We start from the raw sequence: 18,876 nt of genomic DNA on the forward strand, positions 1-18,876 counted from the left end.
ACCAGATATATGTCCCGTAAATCAGAGCGGTTTGACGAGCGTATTATTTTTGAACCCGCGAAATTGCTGGCATCGGTGTTTTAGAGATCTCAAAAAAATTCGTTCGAGGAATTCGATTTTCTGCTGAAAAACGAAGAAATTTACGAGTACAACGACTACGGGCCGTCGGCTGCAGCTCGCCCGGCGGTCGGTCCCCGGGGCCGGGGCGCGCGCGCGGTCAGCTGGCCCGGCCGGCGCACGCGCGCACACTGCACGCCGGTCGTCGCGTAAACACGCGCGTTCGTACGGCGACGAGGCCGTGACCGACGAACGTGGCGGCGCGGGGGAGGCGGTGTGGCGATGACGGTTTCGGATCGGGGGGGGGGCCGGGCGTAGTAAAATGTATACAACAACGGGATTTACTACAAAGTGTATGTTCTATAGATACTATTATTATTATTATTATTATTATTATCATCACCGTCGTCGTGCGCGCGCGCGTGTGTACGTGTGTATGGTCGTGTGTGTGTGTGTGTGTGTGTTATTATGCGGAAGGTGTACACGGGGCGTGCGCGAGCAGTCCTTTGTGCGCGACTTACGAACTGGCGGGCGGGTAGGACGGGGGGAACCTAAGGAGGCGGGCGGGTGGTCTCGACTGGCTCACGGCGCACGATCTGCCGCCGCCGCCGCCGCTTGGTTTTTCACACATCTTCCCGGCGCGGACGACGGGACACAGTACGAGCACAGCGTTCGAACGTCACCGCACGAGATCGCCTCTCTCCCGTCGCTGCATAATTTGTTGGTCGGTGGTGTGTTCTAATCGAGACGGCGATTGCACATTACTATAATATAATAATATACTACTATAAATAATAATATTGATATTGTCGTCACGCGTTTCTTCCGTTCGGCGGTACCCGTTCCCGCGACTACCGGTCTCGGTGTGTGCAGTTCTCGTCGCAACATTAATAAAACCGATATCCGTGCCGGTCGTCGGCGGTCCCGACGTCGTATTGTTATGATTGCCGTAGCCGTCGCAACGATCCCGTCGCCGGCGGACGGCTAACATCCGCGGCGCAGCACGACGTTGTCGTAAACCGGAAGTTGCGGGCGCGCGCGACCCGGGAAGGGTTGGTCGACGACGGGCGGCGAATGATGCTCAAATTTGTCACGCACAAACTGAAGACTCACAGCCTCGAAGATCACCGAAGACCTTCCAAGGTAAATAAGATTCCGACGGCATCGGCCGTTCGCGTTTACGACACACGCCAGTAGTAGTAGCAACGACCGTAGTAGTCGTAGTATTACAGTAGTAATAATAGTAATAGTAGTAGTAGTGTAGTAGTAGTAGTAGTAGTAGTAGTAGTAGTAGTAGTAATAGTATAGTAATGTAGTAGTAAACACTAATGATAATAATATATAAATTAAATATTATTACCGAGTTATTATTACTATATTAATACCATTATTGTTATTTTTTTATTTATTTATTTATTTTTTTGATAACGCGTACACAAAGGTTGCCCCTTCCCCTTCGGACAACCCCTCCCCTATCCTACCAATCGGTCGGTCATCCCCACTGCGAACAAAGGAACGCGCGCGCTCGTGTGCGTGACATTTTCTCTCCACCTCGGCCCACCACCGCCGCCGCCGCCGTTGATTCTCTTTCATCGTACGCGCGCGCGCTCGCGTGTGTTTGCGCGTATTCATCAGCTGATCGCGCGCGTAGGTACCTCACTGATAGTATGTGACCGCTGCCGCGGCGGCGCACTGTCTATTTTTAATCGAATACTATTTATTATTATTATTATTGCGTGCGTGCACTACGCTACGTTACGATAACCGGTAACCGTGTACTATAATATTATACGATAACGGCTGGTTCGTAGCGTACGACGGCTTTATTCCGTCCGTCGGGACGTCTTTCCCATACGCAGTACGTCCGCGACGATAATATCGCCGTCGTTCGGTCTTCGGCGTGATAACGCACACGACACCGATACGATGCACAAAATTAACGTGTAATAACAAAACACATTTATCCACGAACCGCCGCGATAGGTAGGTACCGATAATAAATAATAACATCGCAACGCGCATAATAATATTGTTATTGTACGGTCGCCGGCGACGCGGCGTATCCGGTTATCGCCTACGCTCGTCGTAATATTATTACTCTTTTCATCATTTCCTACCCGAGTGTTACGACAATAATAATAATAATTAATATTTAATATTAAATATTATTATTGTCGTCGCTTTTTCCCCTCCGACCGATCGCCGCAGAGTAGTTGTTGTTGTAGTCGTCATCGTCGGTCGGCGCGCAGCACACGCGAATACGAGCGATTCGTCCGGTGACCGTAGCCGGCCGGTAAATAGCTGCTGCAATCGAGCGAGTCGCGTTCGGTTTCGCCGTCGTCGGACGCAGTGAGGAGCGCGTGTTGTCGTCGCGCTGCGGTGGTCCTCGTCCAAAAACACTTTCGCCGAAAGTTCGCGAAAGCTTTTTATCGGACGCTGTTGCGGCACAACCGGTATACTCATAACTTTCGACTTACAGGTTGGGACTTGTTTCTAAATATTCGTACACGGTTTCACACCTGCCCACCGACGATTTTTTTTTTTTTTGCTTTTGTTCCCGAGACTAGCACGCGTAGCGGTCAAGAGGACGTCGGCGGCAATTACCTATATTTTGTTTTCGCTTTCCGTCTCACGCGCGACGTCACTAACAATTTGCGCGTTACGGCTTTCGTGTTCGAGCGAGTTCGCCTGTTGTGCGTGTTTGTGAGTTAGATTTCCGACGACGTTTCGATTTTTCAGTGAGCGTTTTTAAATTGTTATTTTTTACATCATAGGTAGATGCGTTACTCGTCGTGGCTTGTTTATAATTTGAAATATCGCGAGACGCACTGCAAACTCGGATGACGTTCTCGATTTCAATTTTGATTTCAAAGTCATAACGCAGAATCGGGTTCTAGCGTAATGCGGACGGTAGGGTAGAAGACCTGAGCTTTGTTAAGTCGAGAACCTTGGCCAGAAAGAGAAAAAAACAGTAAATAGTGCGACGATCGACGTATCGATCGACAATCGTTGTACCAATACTAAGAATTCTGTTTCTGTTGACTGTATGTTTGCAACTTTTTTTGCACTTGATTTTCGGAGCATTGGAATCGCGTCGACCAAAAAAATTCTTCTCGTTTTTAAAACTATTCTATTTCAATGCCTTATCATCTCTACTTTTTTGATAATGATATTGTTGGTTTAATCACAGACACTACACCAATCTAAATAAAAAATATTACTTACATAATGTTAATCATAAAGTCTACTATTTAATTATTGTACATCATAAATCATAATATCTTATCTATAGTTTTATGTTCTAAATGTGTTGTTCTTTATTTTACGTTCGTTCTTTCTACTCCCCAAGATTTTATTACCTAGGCCAGGTATTGGATAGTATTGTTATAGTGCTCGTCTACTTTTGATGTTCATTTTTTTGTTTTATGGCAAGTAATTATTTATTTTTATTTCATAATAAACAAAACGTCTTCTTTTTGTTGTTAAAGTCTGTATGATATTATAATTATATTAGAACATACTGATTTTTTACTATTGAAATATTTTGCTAAGTATTATGACTACCTATATTGTGTTAATATACTTAATGCTACTTATATTTACTTATATTTGTTTGATGTCATTTAAGAATATATTTTTAGATATTTTTAATTTATTTTAATTCACTTTTTTTTAAGTACACTATCTAAGTGTCAGTAAAAACATTATTTTTCTGTACTTCTTACTTCATCTTTAGATTTTATTAGGGGTTTACAATCAAATGTTTCGTGCTTTGTTGTTCCAATATTACCTACATATTTTAATATTATTATTACTTATTATTTTAATAAACAAAATTTAAAAACATAACACATTACTGAAATTTTAAAAATTCATATAGGTATTTTACTAAAACTTAGAAAGATCTATCAGTTATTATTAAAACAATATCAATAGAACAGAACATGTATTACAATTTGAATAGGTATTAAAAACTATAACAAAGTAGGTATGTATCCTAATTAATAATTTATAATACCTGATGTAGTGATATTATAACTACATAGGTAGTTACTAGTTACACAAAAATTAATAATTTAAAAATAATAATGTTCCCAACCATTATTATATCTATTAGAAATATGTAAACCATAATTTACTGATGTTATTTATATTACTATATTACTATTAGACATGAATCTAATAAAAGTTTTTATATGAGTTTCAATTATTACTATTAGTTATTCATGTTACCTATCATTTTGACCAAAAATATATTGAATATTAATGTTTTTGTAATTAATTTTCTTGTACTATTATTCATAAATTACTGTTAATTATTTATATTTCAATGTACCATGCATTTATAATATATTCACCTATATTCTTTAGATAGGTATTTTTAAGAAATAAGGATTAACTGTTAGGTGTACATACCTGCTTAATTATAATAATTTAAATAATTTGATAACACTAATTACCAAGGTATCTCATAAAAATGTTCTTAATGATAACATATTTAGCACTCATATAAACATTTTATTTTTAACACTTATTTACTACTACTTTAAATTTAATAATTTTGCCATATTATCTGCTATAATTTATATTGTAATTTTACTTTTTAATTTAATATAAAACTTATGTTAGCAATTTATTTAATGTTAAAATACATTTATTACTCAAAGCATTATTTTAAGTAACTTATTTCATTAGGTATAATATTAAAAATTAAATAACTTAATATTAATACAAATAAATTATTAAATGTCTGGCCAATTATCAATTAATTATTTTTGAAATTGAATTATTATATATTAATTTAGACAATATGACATTGATTTAGAATTTATAGCCATAGGTATTAAAATGTTATTAGTTAACCAACAATTGAAATAAATAAGTCTTTTGCTACTCAAATAAATGATAAAATACTTATTTTTTAATAATTAATCATTAATAATAAAATTATTATTAGTTTTTCTTAGGATGAAAATAAGAACTATTATTAGCCTGTTTTCTATTGTTTATTGTATTATATACTATTAATTGTTTTATATCTAATAATAGTTTATAATTAATTTATAATACTATAGTACTATTGGTATTTGGTATGGTGCCTTGGTGGTAATTTTATTTTTATATTTATAAAATGTAAATATTATATTATTATGTTTTTTACTTTTTACTAACATTTTTATCTAGATAATTTCAATTAGTCATGTTTTAAATAATGATTTACTGTTGATAATATCATTATGTTTTTTCAATATGTCTTTATCAAACAACATTATTATTATTAATATTATTATCAATATTATCAGTTTAATAAAATAAATTATTTTGTTATTTGTAGTTTTATCCTTTTAATAGATTTTTTTATCAGTACAAATTATTTTATATATACTATGTAGGTATTAATGTTTTGTTAATAATTATAATAGTTTATTCCTTTTTTTAGTTAAAAACTGTTGACCACGACTCTGGCACAGAGTCTGACGACGAACACAGTCCTGACAGAGAACCTAAAAGTACAAAACAAGGAGTACCTGAATCTACTCGATGTAAGTTTAAAAAAGTTTAAATTATTGATTACCTAAATTTGATAATTTATTTTTTACTTTTTAGTTTTGAATATTATATAAATATCTAGTTAAAATTATTATAGTACCTAGGTATAATAATAAATTAATGAAATAAAATAAACTGTGTACTTAATATGTACAATGTGCATTATGAATGTGAATTATGATGCTTTAAGAATTTTTTATAATTATAACAAAAACTAAATAGCAAATTATCATTTGTAATTATGTTATTGATAAACACAGTAATTTATAATTGAATAACTGATAAATTGTACCACGACAATTTGATATATTTTTAGTAGGTATCTATATTGTTTTATTAATATGAATATTATATTGTGATATAGAATAATAAATGATAATAATATTGATTGCCAATATCATATTATTAAAATATATTTGTTGGCAATTTTTTTACATTCTTAACAAAAAAGTTTTTATAAATTTATTATTTTATATTATACCTATTAGGTATTTAGATAATAGTACACACAAGCATTTATTATTTACTACTGAGTAGAGATATTTTATTTTACAAGATAATTATATTTCATAAAATAATTCTTTTTTAAAATGTTTATATTAAAAGAATGTTTAAATATTTAGTAGGTAGGGATAATGAATTGAGTAATTTTAAGTAAATGTTTCAAGCTTGTCATTGTTTAAGTTAAGACATTATTAAGATAATATTTTAAATAATGTTTTTTACATTTTATTTTAAAATGGTTAAATTTAAAATGTTTATTTAAATAGTTAACTAGTGGGTAGGTATCATAATTTGAGTAATTTTAAATAAATATTATTAGCTGTCATTATTTAAAATGGAGATAATATTTTAAAAACTTTATTTTTTATATTTTTATGTATAATATACTATAATATCTATGTTATATATATTTTTTCCTTCATATTTTGAAGATTGTTGAAGCGTGAAAGGTTCTTTTTTAATGTGTGTTTGCATATTTGCCATGCTCTCGTAGAAGTACCATACCTATACTCTTTGCAACACTTGACCTAACTGACACAAAAGAACTGTTCTGCATTCTCAATCATCCCTCTACGATTATTTCACTTCTACTCAACGCTATTCACTCTGCTAACATCCGTTATTATTATTTTTTTTTTTATTCCTCTCTTTTTTTTAATTAAACTCTCAAGTACCTAAGTGTATATATGTATACCATACAGTGCAATTTTCCTTTATCCTTGTATTAAAATACTATATAGTATGATGTAGGTATTATGTTATATGTGTACCTATTTATACTTTTCATTTTTCATTACTTTTGTTAATAATAAATAATGATCAATGTAAATTAATTTACTTTTATAATACATTTTAAAACTAAACAATGAAAAATTTGCTTAGTTTAAGTACTTATTTACTAGTTTGTAATAAATACATTTAGTTTTATGTTAAAAGGATGAATAAGAATAAAACTAATAAAAGATAAAGTGATTAGGCATAGCACTGAATTCATTGCACATACAAGTTAGGTGTTTATTTACCATTAGAAAACTTAAGACTGGTTTTGTTTTTAGAAATAAAAGGTTTCACTGACAAAACAAGCTTACTAAATTTATCACTTATTAGCTAAATTAAATTGTTTAGGTAAAAATAAAATTGTATAGAAATTCCTTTTATTATAATAAAAGAGGAACATTTTTTATTATAGTAATGGAGAACATTGGGAGTGAAGATATGGTTGGTGATATGGAACCTACAAGGTCTTCAAGCAGTGGTCGCAGTAGTGTTGCCACTCCTGGTCCTTCCCCATATTTCTTAGATTCTGCTTTACCTAGTGACTGTGATCAACACAGTTCTGAAGAAGAATTAGAAGTTATAAATAGTAATCCTGAAGCATTACTGCAAGTTGAATTACCTACACCTGATCCAGATGAAGCAAATTCTTGCGGTGTTCCTGAAAATTCTGTAGCGTCATTAGCTCGTAAACGTTGTCGATCTGCTAGTGAAGCTGGTTGTGGAAACACAATAGCTGTAAGCTGGTCAGGTTCATCTGATGATGAAGTACAAGGACTTATGTCAACCAGACCAACTCCATTAAAATTTTGTGCATCACCTCCATCTCATGTGCACAAACCAGGACAGTGTACTGTATCCTCTTCACCGCCTTTAAAATTAGTACACTTGTCACCTAGGCAATCTGTATCTTTGCCAAACACTTCTCCACGTAAACGTCACAGACAAAGGCATCATCCTACTCGTAATGTGCAGAGGCCTTGTTTAGACTTCGAAAAAATGCAACAGGTACAAATATGGATTTATTATTAGTTATTAAGTACTAAGTATATTTGAGAGTTTGAAATAAACAAAATGTCTATTAATATTTGATTTTCTGCTGAATAGCAATTTTATTTTAGTTTAGAAATAACTTGGTAGGTATTTAACACTTCTATAACTTTTTAATAAATAATAATCAAAGTCTAAATTTCATAAAAATTTTATTTTTTATCTGATAGATAGGTAACCATTAAATGTATTTTGATAAATTTTGCTAGTCTGAAAAATAATATAGCCATTATTATTGGTGATGTTGGTGTTGCACTGTTGCTTTTGTTAAACAGAATAAATCATACTATGTATATAATTATATACATATGGTTGTGTATAATATATATTTTTACTAAATAAAATATGAAAAACACTTTTTCTAACTATCCAGTATACAAACATACAATTTAAACAATTTGTGACATCTTTTAACATACTTATGCTGTCAGCAAATTATTTTTCTATGTTTATAATAATCATAGTAACAAATAGGTACTATATTATAAATATGACATAATGTTAAGTTTTCCTTATTAAATTGTTAGTTATTTTATGTAATTTTAATAGTCATTATATTAAAATAAATAAATTAAATTTTTTTTTATTAAATATAATCCTCGGCAATAGTGACTATTGAGAAAATTAACATACTATCAGTGGCATATTTAGGTCGCTCTGGTCGTTACCAGTGCACTGACTGTGTTACCCCCAAAGTATGTAAAAGTTAAGGGGATGACCTTTTTTAAAATTATATATTTATAATTTGATTTAAAAAAAGAATAATATTCTATAGCATTAGAATATTTCTAGCATCACTGTATTTAATTTCTGTTTAAGAGAGGCTCACTTCTATAGCTACCAAGCTTATTTATATTATGTTTATTTGTATAAATATAGATCCATATGCAAATGTATAAATGGTTAACAAATACGACAGTACCTATATAAACAGTTAAGGTATTAAATAATGCGGTTGAGTAGTTTAATGACAGTAATAGGTATACCTAACCTATTTGATAATGGCGAATAGTCCTGCAGGTTCTGATTGAGCGATTCGCCCAGTAATAAAGATAATTTAGAATTTTTTCTTTCCTGGGTATACCAGTTAATCCATTTATTGTAAAATACTCATTATTAAAAAAAAAAAAAACTATTAATGTTTGTGGGTATTTTTTTTACATAATTTTAAGTCGTCATTCAATATCTACAATTTAAAAAAAATTTTTTAATGATAAAGCGTATGTTTAATTTCTTGTTCCGTAGCAGAATTTTTTGGAATACTTTGATGTATAAAAATCGAATTTAGATGAGTAGTTTTTGTCGTTTTTCGGCTATTATAATAAGTATTAAAACTTAAGAGATTTGTTGAGTGTAGTGGTACAAAGTTACCTAACCATGGAAAATGCTGGTCCACTACTCCGCTTATCTAAACTTTAAATACTTATAAAGTTATAACTTATAACTAAATAATACACTCCTTGTCCAAAATTTGATTTTTATTAAATAAAATGTACCAAATTATATTCTATTTGGGTTTATAAAATTATAATTAATGTATGTTGACATGTTGTCATTAAAAATAGTAAAAAAATTAATAAATTATGACAATAAAAATATCGAAAAATATAATTTCTTTCCAAAATAGATTATTCGCAATTAAACTAGTACGAGGTTTTTAATTAGCATTATATTATATTAAAATAATCAATTGAAAGATAAACTTATATTTACTTAATTAAACAGAAGTTGATAGACTCAAAAACAGAGGTTTTTCGTGGTACTTAGAAAGTACTATTATAGGTACTACTATATATTATAATATATAATATTACGTAGCGATTATAGTATGGGCATCATGCTCAGACTCAAAACAGTCCACACAGCTAATTCCTTTGAACCGCGTGACCGTGTTTGTTCACACAATTTGCTCACCTATTATACTATAACTACAATAGTTATAACTATTAACTATATTGTAATATTACCGTGAACATAATATACTACTTATATTTATACAGACTGGGGTTCACAACAAGGCTTACAATTATGTTAAAGAAATATTTTCAAAAACTAAAATTTTTTTCTAAAATAATGAGCGTCTTACGTTAAAATAATCATCCCACATGTATTATAATTGATTAAAATATATTTAATACTAATATGAATCCCGTAGGTAATTCAACTTGAGTCCTCGTCATTTGGCAATAAAGAATTATGTATTTTCTAAATTTTGTCGTTACTTTTTAAAACAGTTAAATACCTTCAAGTCAACTCTAGTGGAAAGTATTAATGTTAATTATTTTATTTTATGAAGTTTAGTAAAATGAGATATCAGATAATTAGGTATTGGTAGTTATAATTATGCATTTATTTTTTTAAGGTTGGTATATTTCTAAACGTATAAAGGGATGGCCGTGTGAATAGAATTTCATCTTTACATATCTTTAGGCGCTTTCTTTTTTATTTAAATATAGGTTGGGCACTTGAACTTAAAATTAAAATTAAATATGGAGGGATGGTGGTTTGCTTATAGAAACTCGGAATTGGACCGATAGATATTTGGAGATCAGAATTATGTTTACCTATTATTACTAATATAGTTATTTATGCATTTCTATATTTAATAATATATTGTTTTTAATAAAAAGTATTTCTATTCATATATTTCTGTCTGTAAAAATAAATGGGAGCCTACTTACTTAACCTACTATAGAAATCAGTAACTCTTTAGACATTCATATTTAAGGTATTTTTTAAAACATATTTTTAGTATTTGAATACATTCTATTCTAGTTATTATTCATCAATTGTTTTTATTGTAATTTTATACTTTTCTATACTTCATACCTGTGCTTTCTGTGTATATTATAAACGTTTACAAAATGTACGTATAGTGTATAGAGCATAATATATGTCATTGGATGTTTAAATTCTTATCGTGATTTTTCATATTTTTGATTATTGATTAATGCACAAATATAATATTTTTATTTTAAAAACTAATGTCTTGGTAGTTGGAAAAAATTATCTTTACATTATACCTATTAAAATTTAAAAAAATATTTTCAATTCAAATAAACCACATGTGCTGCGAGTACAATTTTATTTGTACGGATTTAGTGTAAACTATATAACTCGTACAACGTGTCTGTATACATTTCAATTCTAGCATTTATAGCTATTGTATTCACCATAAAGTATTTGATTGGTTTATACTTTGTAGTAATATAAAATATCATTTCATATATTCCTTTAAGCTATAATATTACATTTTTTCTTTTCTGGTAATTTTAATAATTGTGCATATAAACTTGTTTTGTATAGAAAAATTAAATAAAAATAAACATAATTTAATGATCATGTTACACACGTTCTCACGCATACTGTACTGCGGCATTCATTAAGTAACACGGTAGCGTAGGTAGAAATGTTTATAATGGGACGAAGAAAAATGTGTAGACAAATTATGGAATATTATATTAAAAATCCACTCGTGTATACTACGTTTACTTTTAAGTACTAGTTATAAATAACGTAAAATGAGTTTAAAATGACTATCGGGATATTGGTAAAATTACTGGCTTGGTGGTTATGTTGTATACCTATGTATTATTGTAGGATTTTTCCTAGGGTAACCGAAGTCGTGCATACCATAATTAAATATTTGAATGAATTTTTGGATAATTATAAAACGACTTGAAATAAGTGTACTTATTACGAATTTTTTCAAAAGTGTTATTGCTTTGTTTCATTTTTAAGTCAAAATATGTTACGCCAGGTTGTTGATGTATTATACAAATATATGTATATGACTCATATACATAATATTACGTTGACATATATTTGTTATTTTTTATGACTAGATTATAGATACTTAATAATACCAAGTCTTTTATTTTTTTGCAATTTTGTAATGACTATAGCCGTGTTTATTACTATTATATAATTTATAGGTTATTATTATTATAGTAATTATTTTAGTATTATTTATTAGTTTACTTAATCGTATAACAGTATAGAAGTAATTAAGAATATATTGCTCTTTGTACGCAAAGCATTGTTTTAAAATAAATTTTCCTTTTAATGATAGGTTAAACATTTTAGAATATTCAGTTTAATAATTGTATATCATTGAAGTTGGAGTGTTAGATAAGATCTGAATGTATATATTTTTTTGTAATGTACAACAACTTGCTGCCTTATACAATAAAGTAAAATATAGGTTAGGTTGGGTTGGCTACTTTACAGGACAAAATTATAGTCTATTACATTTGTACTCATTATTTTAAACAAATATATTACGTTATGTTTTTATAATCCTGTATAAAATTAAACAAACTTTAAGGTCATTCGTAATAAAAATCGTCGTTTAACGGTATTAATGCAAATTTAGTTTCTCTTTTAACAAAGTATTCGCTTTGACAATAAATTTATTTAAAAGATATTAATAAAGATGTTGGCTTTTTTTTAATAATTCGTGTCACCACTATCCTCTTTACGTCGAGACACCCTTGAGTTATTTAATTATTAACTTCGCTCTGCTAGATTGGGTGTATGTAGGTAGTCGGTTAAGATAAAACAACTGCATTATAACATCATGTTAATCACATTCGTTAAAAAAAATATGCATATGAAAATGTTAAATTAATATAATATAATATGTTCTGGAATATTATGTATACATTTTTATGTTGCATTGTCTTCAAAAATCGATCGTTAATCGTTATTACATGTATTATGAGTGAGTGCGTGCGTGCGTATTTTACAAAATGTATAAACCATTGTTTTTTTAGTTAACATAAGCCAAAGAAGAGTACAAGTATTTTATTATTTAGCTGTCCCCTCCGTCTAGCTACGCGCTATTAAAAACAGTGAACTACTACTACTACTATTACTACTACTACTACTACTACTACTACTACTACTACTACTACGCTACTAGTTACTACAACTCTATTCATTTCCTCTCCGAGTATTTTGTGTAAAGTGAATTAGACTGTGTTAGAAGTAAACAAGTCTTTGAAGGTCACCTTTCCCGCTATTTTTACTCGACCGAACTCATACTCACGCGCCTGCATGCCACACACACACACACACACACACACACACACAGATTATTTTGTATTGTGTTTTGAAACGAAACGTCGGTGGTCCGAGTAGTCTTGGAATCTTTTGGTGCCGGACAAACAGCGTCGACGTCTTTCTCTCCTCTCCTTCCCCTCAATCCCGCCTACTTAACACCCGTCAGACGACGATCACACATTCTTTTACTATATTTTACTACCACGATCCAGGACCCGGTTATACTTACTATACTATTATATGTATTATACTGCACACTATCCCATGTATATCTATTGCATTATTGTAATGCAGCTGCCACGATTGCCAACCGCCCATTCAACAATATACAATATCCTAAACTACAGCTATAGCCGTGTACGAAGAATTATATATTATATTATTATAATTTGTCACAGTAGCGGAAAGTAAGAGGGTTTCTTTTTATTATTTTTGTGGAAACATAATATAATATCGACTGGAAAACATCACAATCATATCAAGTATTGCGTAGTTTTGTATATTATTATACTGCAGCAGTGCTGCTGTTTCATTTATTTTTACGCTTATATTGTTACTACATGTACATATCGATATTTCTATACGAGCTGTTGACGGTATATGACAAGTATAAAAAATTCACAGTGCAAAAGTTATGGATTGTACAGAATAAAATATTATATAATAAATAAGATATAATATTATGTATGTGCAATTAAAAAATATATCTTGGTAGCTTTTTCTGATAAAAGTAAAATATTATAATTTCTCTATATAAAACACACACACACACACATATATGGTTATCACTGTGCCTATCTATGAATTTATATAGCATAAATATAACCTACATTCTGAACTTAGTATGAAACCCTTAGTATAACTAAGCAGATATCGAATTTATATATATTATAACTTATAAGGTACACTATACATTTTTCATTGCATACTGTTTCTTAAACTACTGCAGTGCATATCGGTAGGTATAGTTATATACACACTACCACTTAAGAAATGTATAATAACGATAAATTTATATTTCGATGATATAAATTGTCATTACAATTTTTTGTTGTACTTAAACTTTTTGTTAAATTTAATTTAATCATCGATTTCATTCAGTGAATGTAAGAATCTTAATCAATAATTTTTATTCAGTTTTGTTTTATTGTTTGTTAATACTAATTTTATTATCATGGTGATTTTAATATTGAGTATTATTTTTATATTTATAAATTAATTTAACATATTATTCAAAGCCAATAAAAATATTATTAAAAAAAGAAACTATGTAAATATAGTAATATGACTAATGACTATCTATTCAAATGTAGGATTATACAATACCAATAAACAAGTGAAATGAAGTGTGTATAGTATAGTTCCTAATAAACTAACTATATCGAGGAAAAAATGTATGGTACATTTTGGGGTTTATTGTTACGTTTTACTGTGATCACTTCCGTAGAAAGAATATTTATAACATAATGTATATATACATAATATAAATATAGATTCGTGGTCTAACTATATTATTTTAATATAAGTTATTCGTCATTGGTATCCAAATATATTATGTAGTATGCAACATTAATTTTAAAAAAATATCGACATTCAACTCATTCAAGTAACACAAACTTAGTATTTATCATTGATTTTCATTTTTAAATTGATTTAATATGCCTATAATTGTGTAGAAACCACCCATTATTGACTGATTTAATAACTTTTTGATTGATTATTATTAAAATAATATAAAAACATTTACAAATAATATTCATATATTATTATCTATTATGTGAATTTTTAATTTACAATCACATGTATAATCATTTATCTATTCATCTTAGTCTTATTATTTATATCTACTTAACTTACATTGTTACATAATATATTAAAAACACTTTTATATGATTTTATTGTACAGCTAAACTCATTTTTTTCGTTCTTATTAATTAAGAATTTTTTTAACGATGGCTATGAAACTATATGAATACTGATGCGTGATTATATAATAAGTAAATATTATTAATTATGGACTTTGAAGTTGAATCACAGAGTAAATAAATAAAATACAGAATATTCTGTAGTTGAATTATGGTATTTTTTTACCTTTGGGTATGTTAATGAAAATATCTTGTTAAATAATATTTTTATTTATTTCCCTTTGATAATTTACTTTGTCAATTTAAATAGAATTTTAATCATTTTTTAGTTAATTTATTTTTGTTTTATTCATATCCAAGGTTAGGTCCTACTTTAAATCCAACTGAGAAATAAATTGTATCTTAAAGGCTTAAAGCAAAAATAACAAAAACTATATATTTTCATAAAACTTTTTAATAATTTAATTACCTAATTGAGATATTGTATAATTTAGGTATAATTTTTCTTAAAGTTCGTTATGATATATTATACATCTAATAAATAATTATACAGTTTATTTTATTTGATAAAATATTACTATTTACATACAAATGAACATTAAATGATTTTATATTTCTTATAATATTATAATAAATACTATTGTGGTACTATCATTTCTTATACTTGAATTGTATTTAATATGTATTTTTAAACAACTAAATTCTAATACTTGTACTCGTCGACCTTGTACATATAAAGTTTATGAATATTCTTTATAATTTAAATACCGCTATTACCTACTCTGTTTACTGGAAATTGATTTTAATAATCATAAAAATATACCGTAATTTCCATTGTCATTTTGTATAAATAAAAATATAAATTTGAAATTATTTTTCTCTTGAAATTGCATTTATGAGCAGCAGTCAAAATTCAAATAGTTTTCACCTTTATAAAAAAATATAAAATATTGTGACATTCAAAAAATAAGTCTTATACCTACATTTACTTTAGGTATTGAAATTATTGAACATTTTTTTTTTTGAATGAGATAAAAAAAGTAGTTTAGCTGTGTACATTTTTGATTTGTATAACGTATTTTGTGTTTATAGTCTAAAATTAAAATGATTAATTTATTAAATATAATTTAATCAAAACTGTTATATTTTGTTTACAGCTTAAATCGTTGTCAGCAACTTCGTGGAGGCATACTAGTAAAGATCACAGTGGTGAATTGTCAGTGTACTGTTGGTGATTCCATAAGATAAAACTGTTGTTTATATATTTTTCCTTCTTTTTCAATTTTTATTTTTACCTAGAAAGGCTGTATTAATAATGTTTAAATCGTTAAGTTCGCCATAACTTACTATTTTTGGCCAATTTGTTTGTGTGTTTCGGTCCTGGGCCACGTGTTAATTTAACAATACTTTACTACATAGCATTTAAAATGTGGTACGTGGCTCTTTTGGGCGGCCTTATGCAACATAAAATTAAAATTTTAAATTTTAATAAAACTGAGCCAGTTTATTGAATTATTTTATATATGTTTTTTATTATTATTATTTGTCTTTGTGCTTGCTAGTCTAAAACATTCACCTACAACAGAAAACCAATTGTATGTGTTTGTGTTTGTATATGTACCTAAAATGGTACACTCATATTATTTCTCATTAACTATTTTTGTATTATCATTATTCATTATTTAGTAATTTAGTACCCATATATATACGTATACATGTATATTGTATATATTATTATTATTAATTTAAACGATACTTAGTTAGGTAAAATTTAATCAAGTGTCATCATAATTGCATTAAGTTTTATTACATACAACTATATATTATATATATATACATATTTTATATATTATATATACTATATATTTTATATATGTATATTTTTTAGACTTTTTTTTTTAAGAAGAAGCTATTTTAGCGTGTATCTAAAAATTGAAGTCTGGTCTCTATTTTCATCCATTGCGCCTGCCACTTGGTATAACACTTTTAAGAAACACCATGAAGTGTTAATAGTTATATACTCTTATAAAATTAATCTTTTGATTCGATAACCTAATAATATTTTATGCACCTATTATTGTTTATTTACAACTTGTGAAATGTTATCTATTCATTTTTGGTTTAATGCGTTAATCTTATATGATAGCGAAGACGTTGCTTTTGTTGGTGTAAGTTCAAACACCTACTGCAGATTGTTGTATTGGATTGCAGCAGGTGATGATTTATGATTATGCATTTAATTTTTCTTGTTCCGAATCTAAGTATACCAGTTACTCTAAAGATTATTAAATAATCTGCATCTATTAAATAATGCATAAAATCGTTATTACTTAATAGTTATTACCAACAAATGGGGTTTTTCTTTTAAATATATATATATATATATATATATATATATATATATATATATATATTTAATATATATTTGCTGTTTTCAGTTTAAATGTTGATTGTAGTTATAGGTCATTATTATACTGATAACTAAAATGTATGGGAATAACGCGTGCACGATGTTGGCAAGTACCAACGATACCTTAAATACATACTATACGATTCTATACTTCTATAGGTATATATATATATAAATTCATTAAACATTTTTATTTTATTTCTCAGATCTTCGTTGCCAAAAATTTGCCAGAAATAAAGATAAAAAAACTATCTCTTTCTCCGCGGTAAAATTTTAGTGTAGCAGTTTGGCATGAGGTTTCTGTTACACATATAATATTGTTGAGATAGTAATTATCGTTTTTGGCGGAGGACACAATTTCGTTCCGTTGTTTAGATGTATAATTCTTATTTCTTTCGTTTTTTTTCTGTATATCTCGCGCCCATTTATAATTTTTTGAATGCATTAGCCAAAGTCTTTTCAAACTATATTGTAGCAATATGAAAAGATATTTGAACGTATCATAGGCAAACTTTAATTAGACGTCCTCGTCCGTGGCTTAGTTTTTACTTCATAATATAAATAAGAATTTAGCGAAGGCCGGTTATCTCCCTATATATGTTATCGCAAATAATTTAATTTAAGTAATAACGTAAATGCCTTTCCAATATTATTAATGCCGAACGGCTAACACTACTAAATGCTATCGTCTGTGCCTAGGCAAGAATATAGAATATAATAGACAATATTGTAAAAATCAAGTATTTTGAATATTTTGATAATACATTTACAACTATTGAACTATAAATACCTATGACTATATTATAGGAAATTACCTTAATATTTACTTCCGATAGACTGTAATAATGATATAAATTTGTTTGATATAATATTTTAATTAGTTTAGAAATTTAAAATGATGCTGCGCAGTGCAACAGTGAACAAAGAAATCGGTTGACTATATAGGTAGGTACAAATATATATATTTATATTTATGTTAAATACTGTGCTAGTAGCCTAGCACACTTGCGTTAGTACAAATATTATAACAAATAAGTTGACTGCATTATTATCTCGATTTATATCGTACGTGTATTGATAATCAGCTAAATCTGATAAACGGCTATATTTTACTTAATAATAGGTACTATACGATCGTAGATAACAGATCCCGAAAATATTTTATAGTTATAGTATCTATATACCGATAAGACAAATAAATTTTACAACGTAGACCTGTTTCTAATTTAATAAAATTTTTTATCAATTATGATGGTTATGAAAAGATCAGAATTATCTTAATTTTCTAGTCAAAATCGTATGACGTATATACAGTTTAATTTGATCGGAAATATCGTTATTGACTAGTCATAAATATTAATTCCTTAATTTACGTCTTTGATGGTAACATATAATATGTATAATACAATAGGTATACTTATGATATGACATTTAAACGTAAATTTCGCCTCATAGTCATCGTGTTGTTTTTAAAATTCTTGGATGCAGTCGCGGAAACAAAAAATTAATTCACCTCAAGAATTTAAAGCTGCTTTCAATATTTCTTCTAATCTTATATATGATCGGAGTATAATATAAGGATTGATTTTAGTACTGATTTAT

General features: G+C 28.7%; 1 protein-coding gene across 2 annotated transcripts; it reads left to right on the top strand.

Annotated features, from left to right (window-relative positions):
* The first annotated feature begins 675 nt into the window (after nt 1–675).
* On the top strand, nt 676–16,384 carry LOC114123523 (uncharacterized). 2 transcript variants are annotated; one of them, XM_050200000.1, is made up of 4 exons: nt 676–1,200; nt 5,498–5,600; nt 7,301–7,893; nt 16,022–16,384. In XM_050200000.1, exons 1-4 carry the CDS (start codon nt 1,132–1,134, stop codon nt 16,097–16,099), a joined length of 843 nt encoding a protein of 280 aa, XP_050055957.1. In that variant the 5' UTR covers nt 676–1,131; the 3' UTR covers nt 16,100–16,384. The 2 variants fall into 2 exon arrangements, with proteins under 2 accessions (XP_050055957.1, XP_050055964.1); XM_050200007.1 differs by lacking the exon at nt 676–1,200 and adding an exon at nt 2,829–3,485.
* Nucleotides 16,385–18,876: the final 2,492 nt, after the last annotated feature.

Source organism: Aphis gossypii, chromosome 1, assembly GCF_020184175.1.
Source record: "Aphis gossypii isolate Hap1 chromosome 1, ASM2018417v2, whole genome shotgun sequence".
NCBI classification, from domain to species: domain Eukaryota; kingdom Metazoa; phylum Arthropoda; class Insecta; order Hemiptera; family Aphididae; genus Aphis; species Aphis gossypii.

Bases quoted from the DNA above. Each gene is read 5' to 3' on its own strand.
- LOC114123523 (XM_050200000.1), top strand. From the start codon at position 1,132: ATGATGCTCAAATTTGTCACGCACAAACTGAAGACTCACAGCCTCGAA. The intron at 5,601-7,300 runs GTAAGTTTAAAA...TTTTTATTATAG, and splicing joins AGTACCTGAATCTACTCGAT to TAATGGAGAACATTGGGAGT. The intron at 7,894-16,021 runs GTACAAATATGG...TTTTGTTTACAG, and splicing joins ACTTCGAAAAAATGCAACAG to CTTAAATCGTTGTCAGCAAC.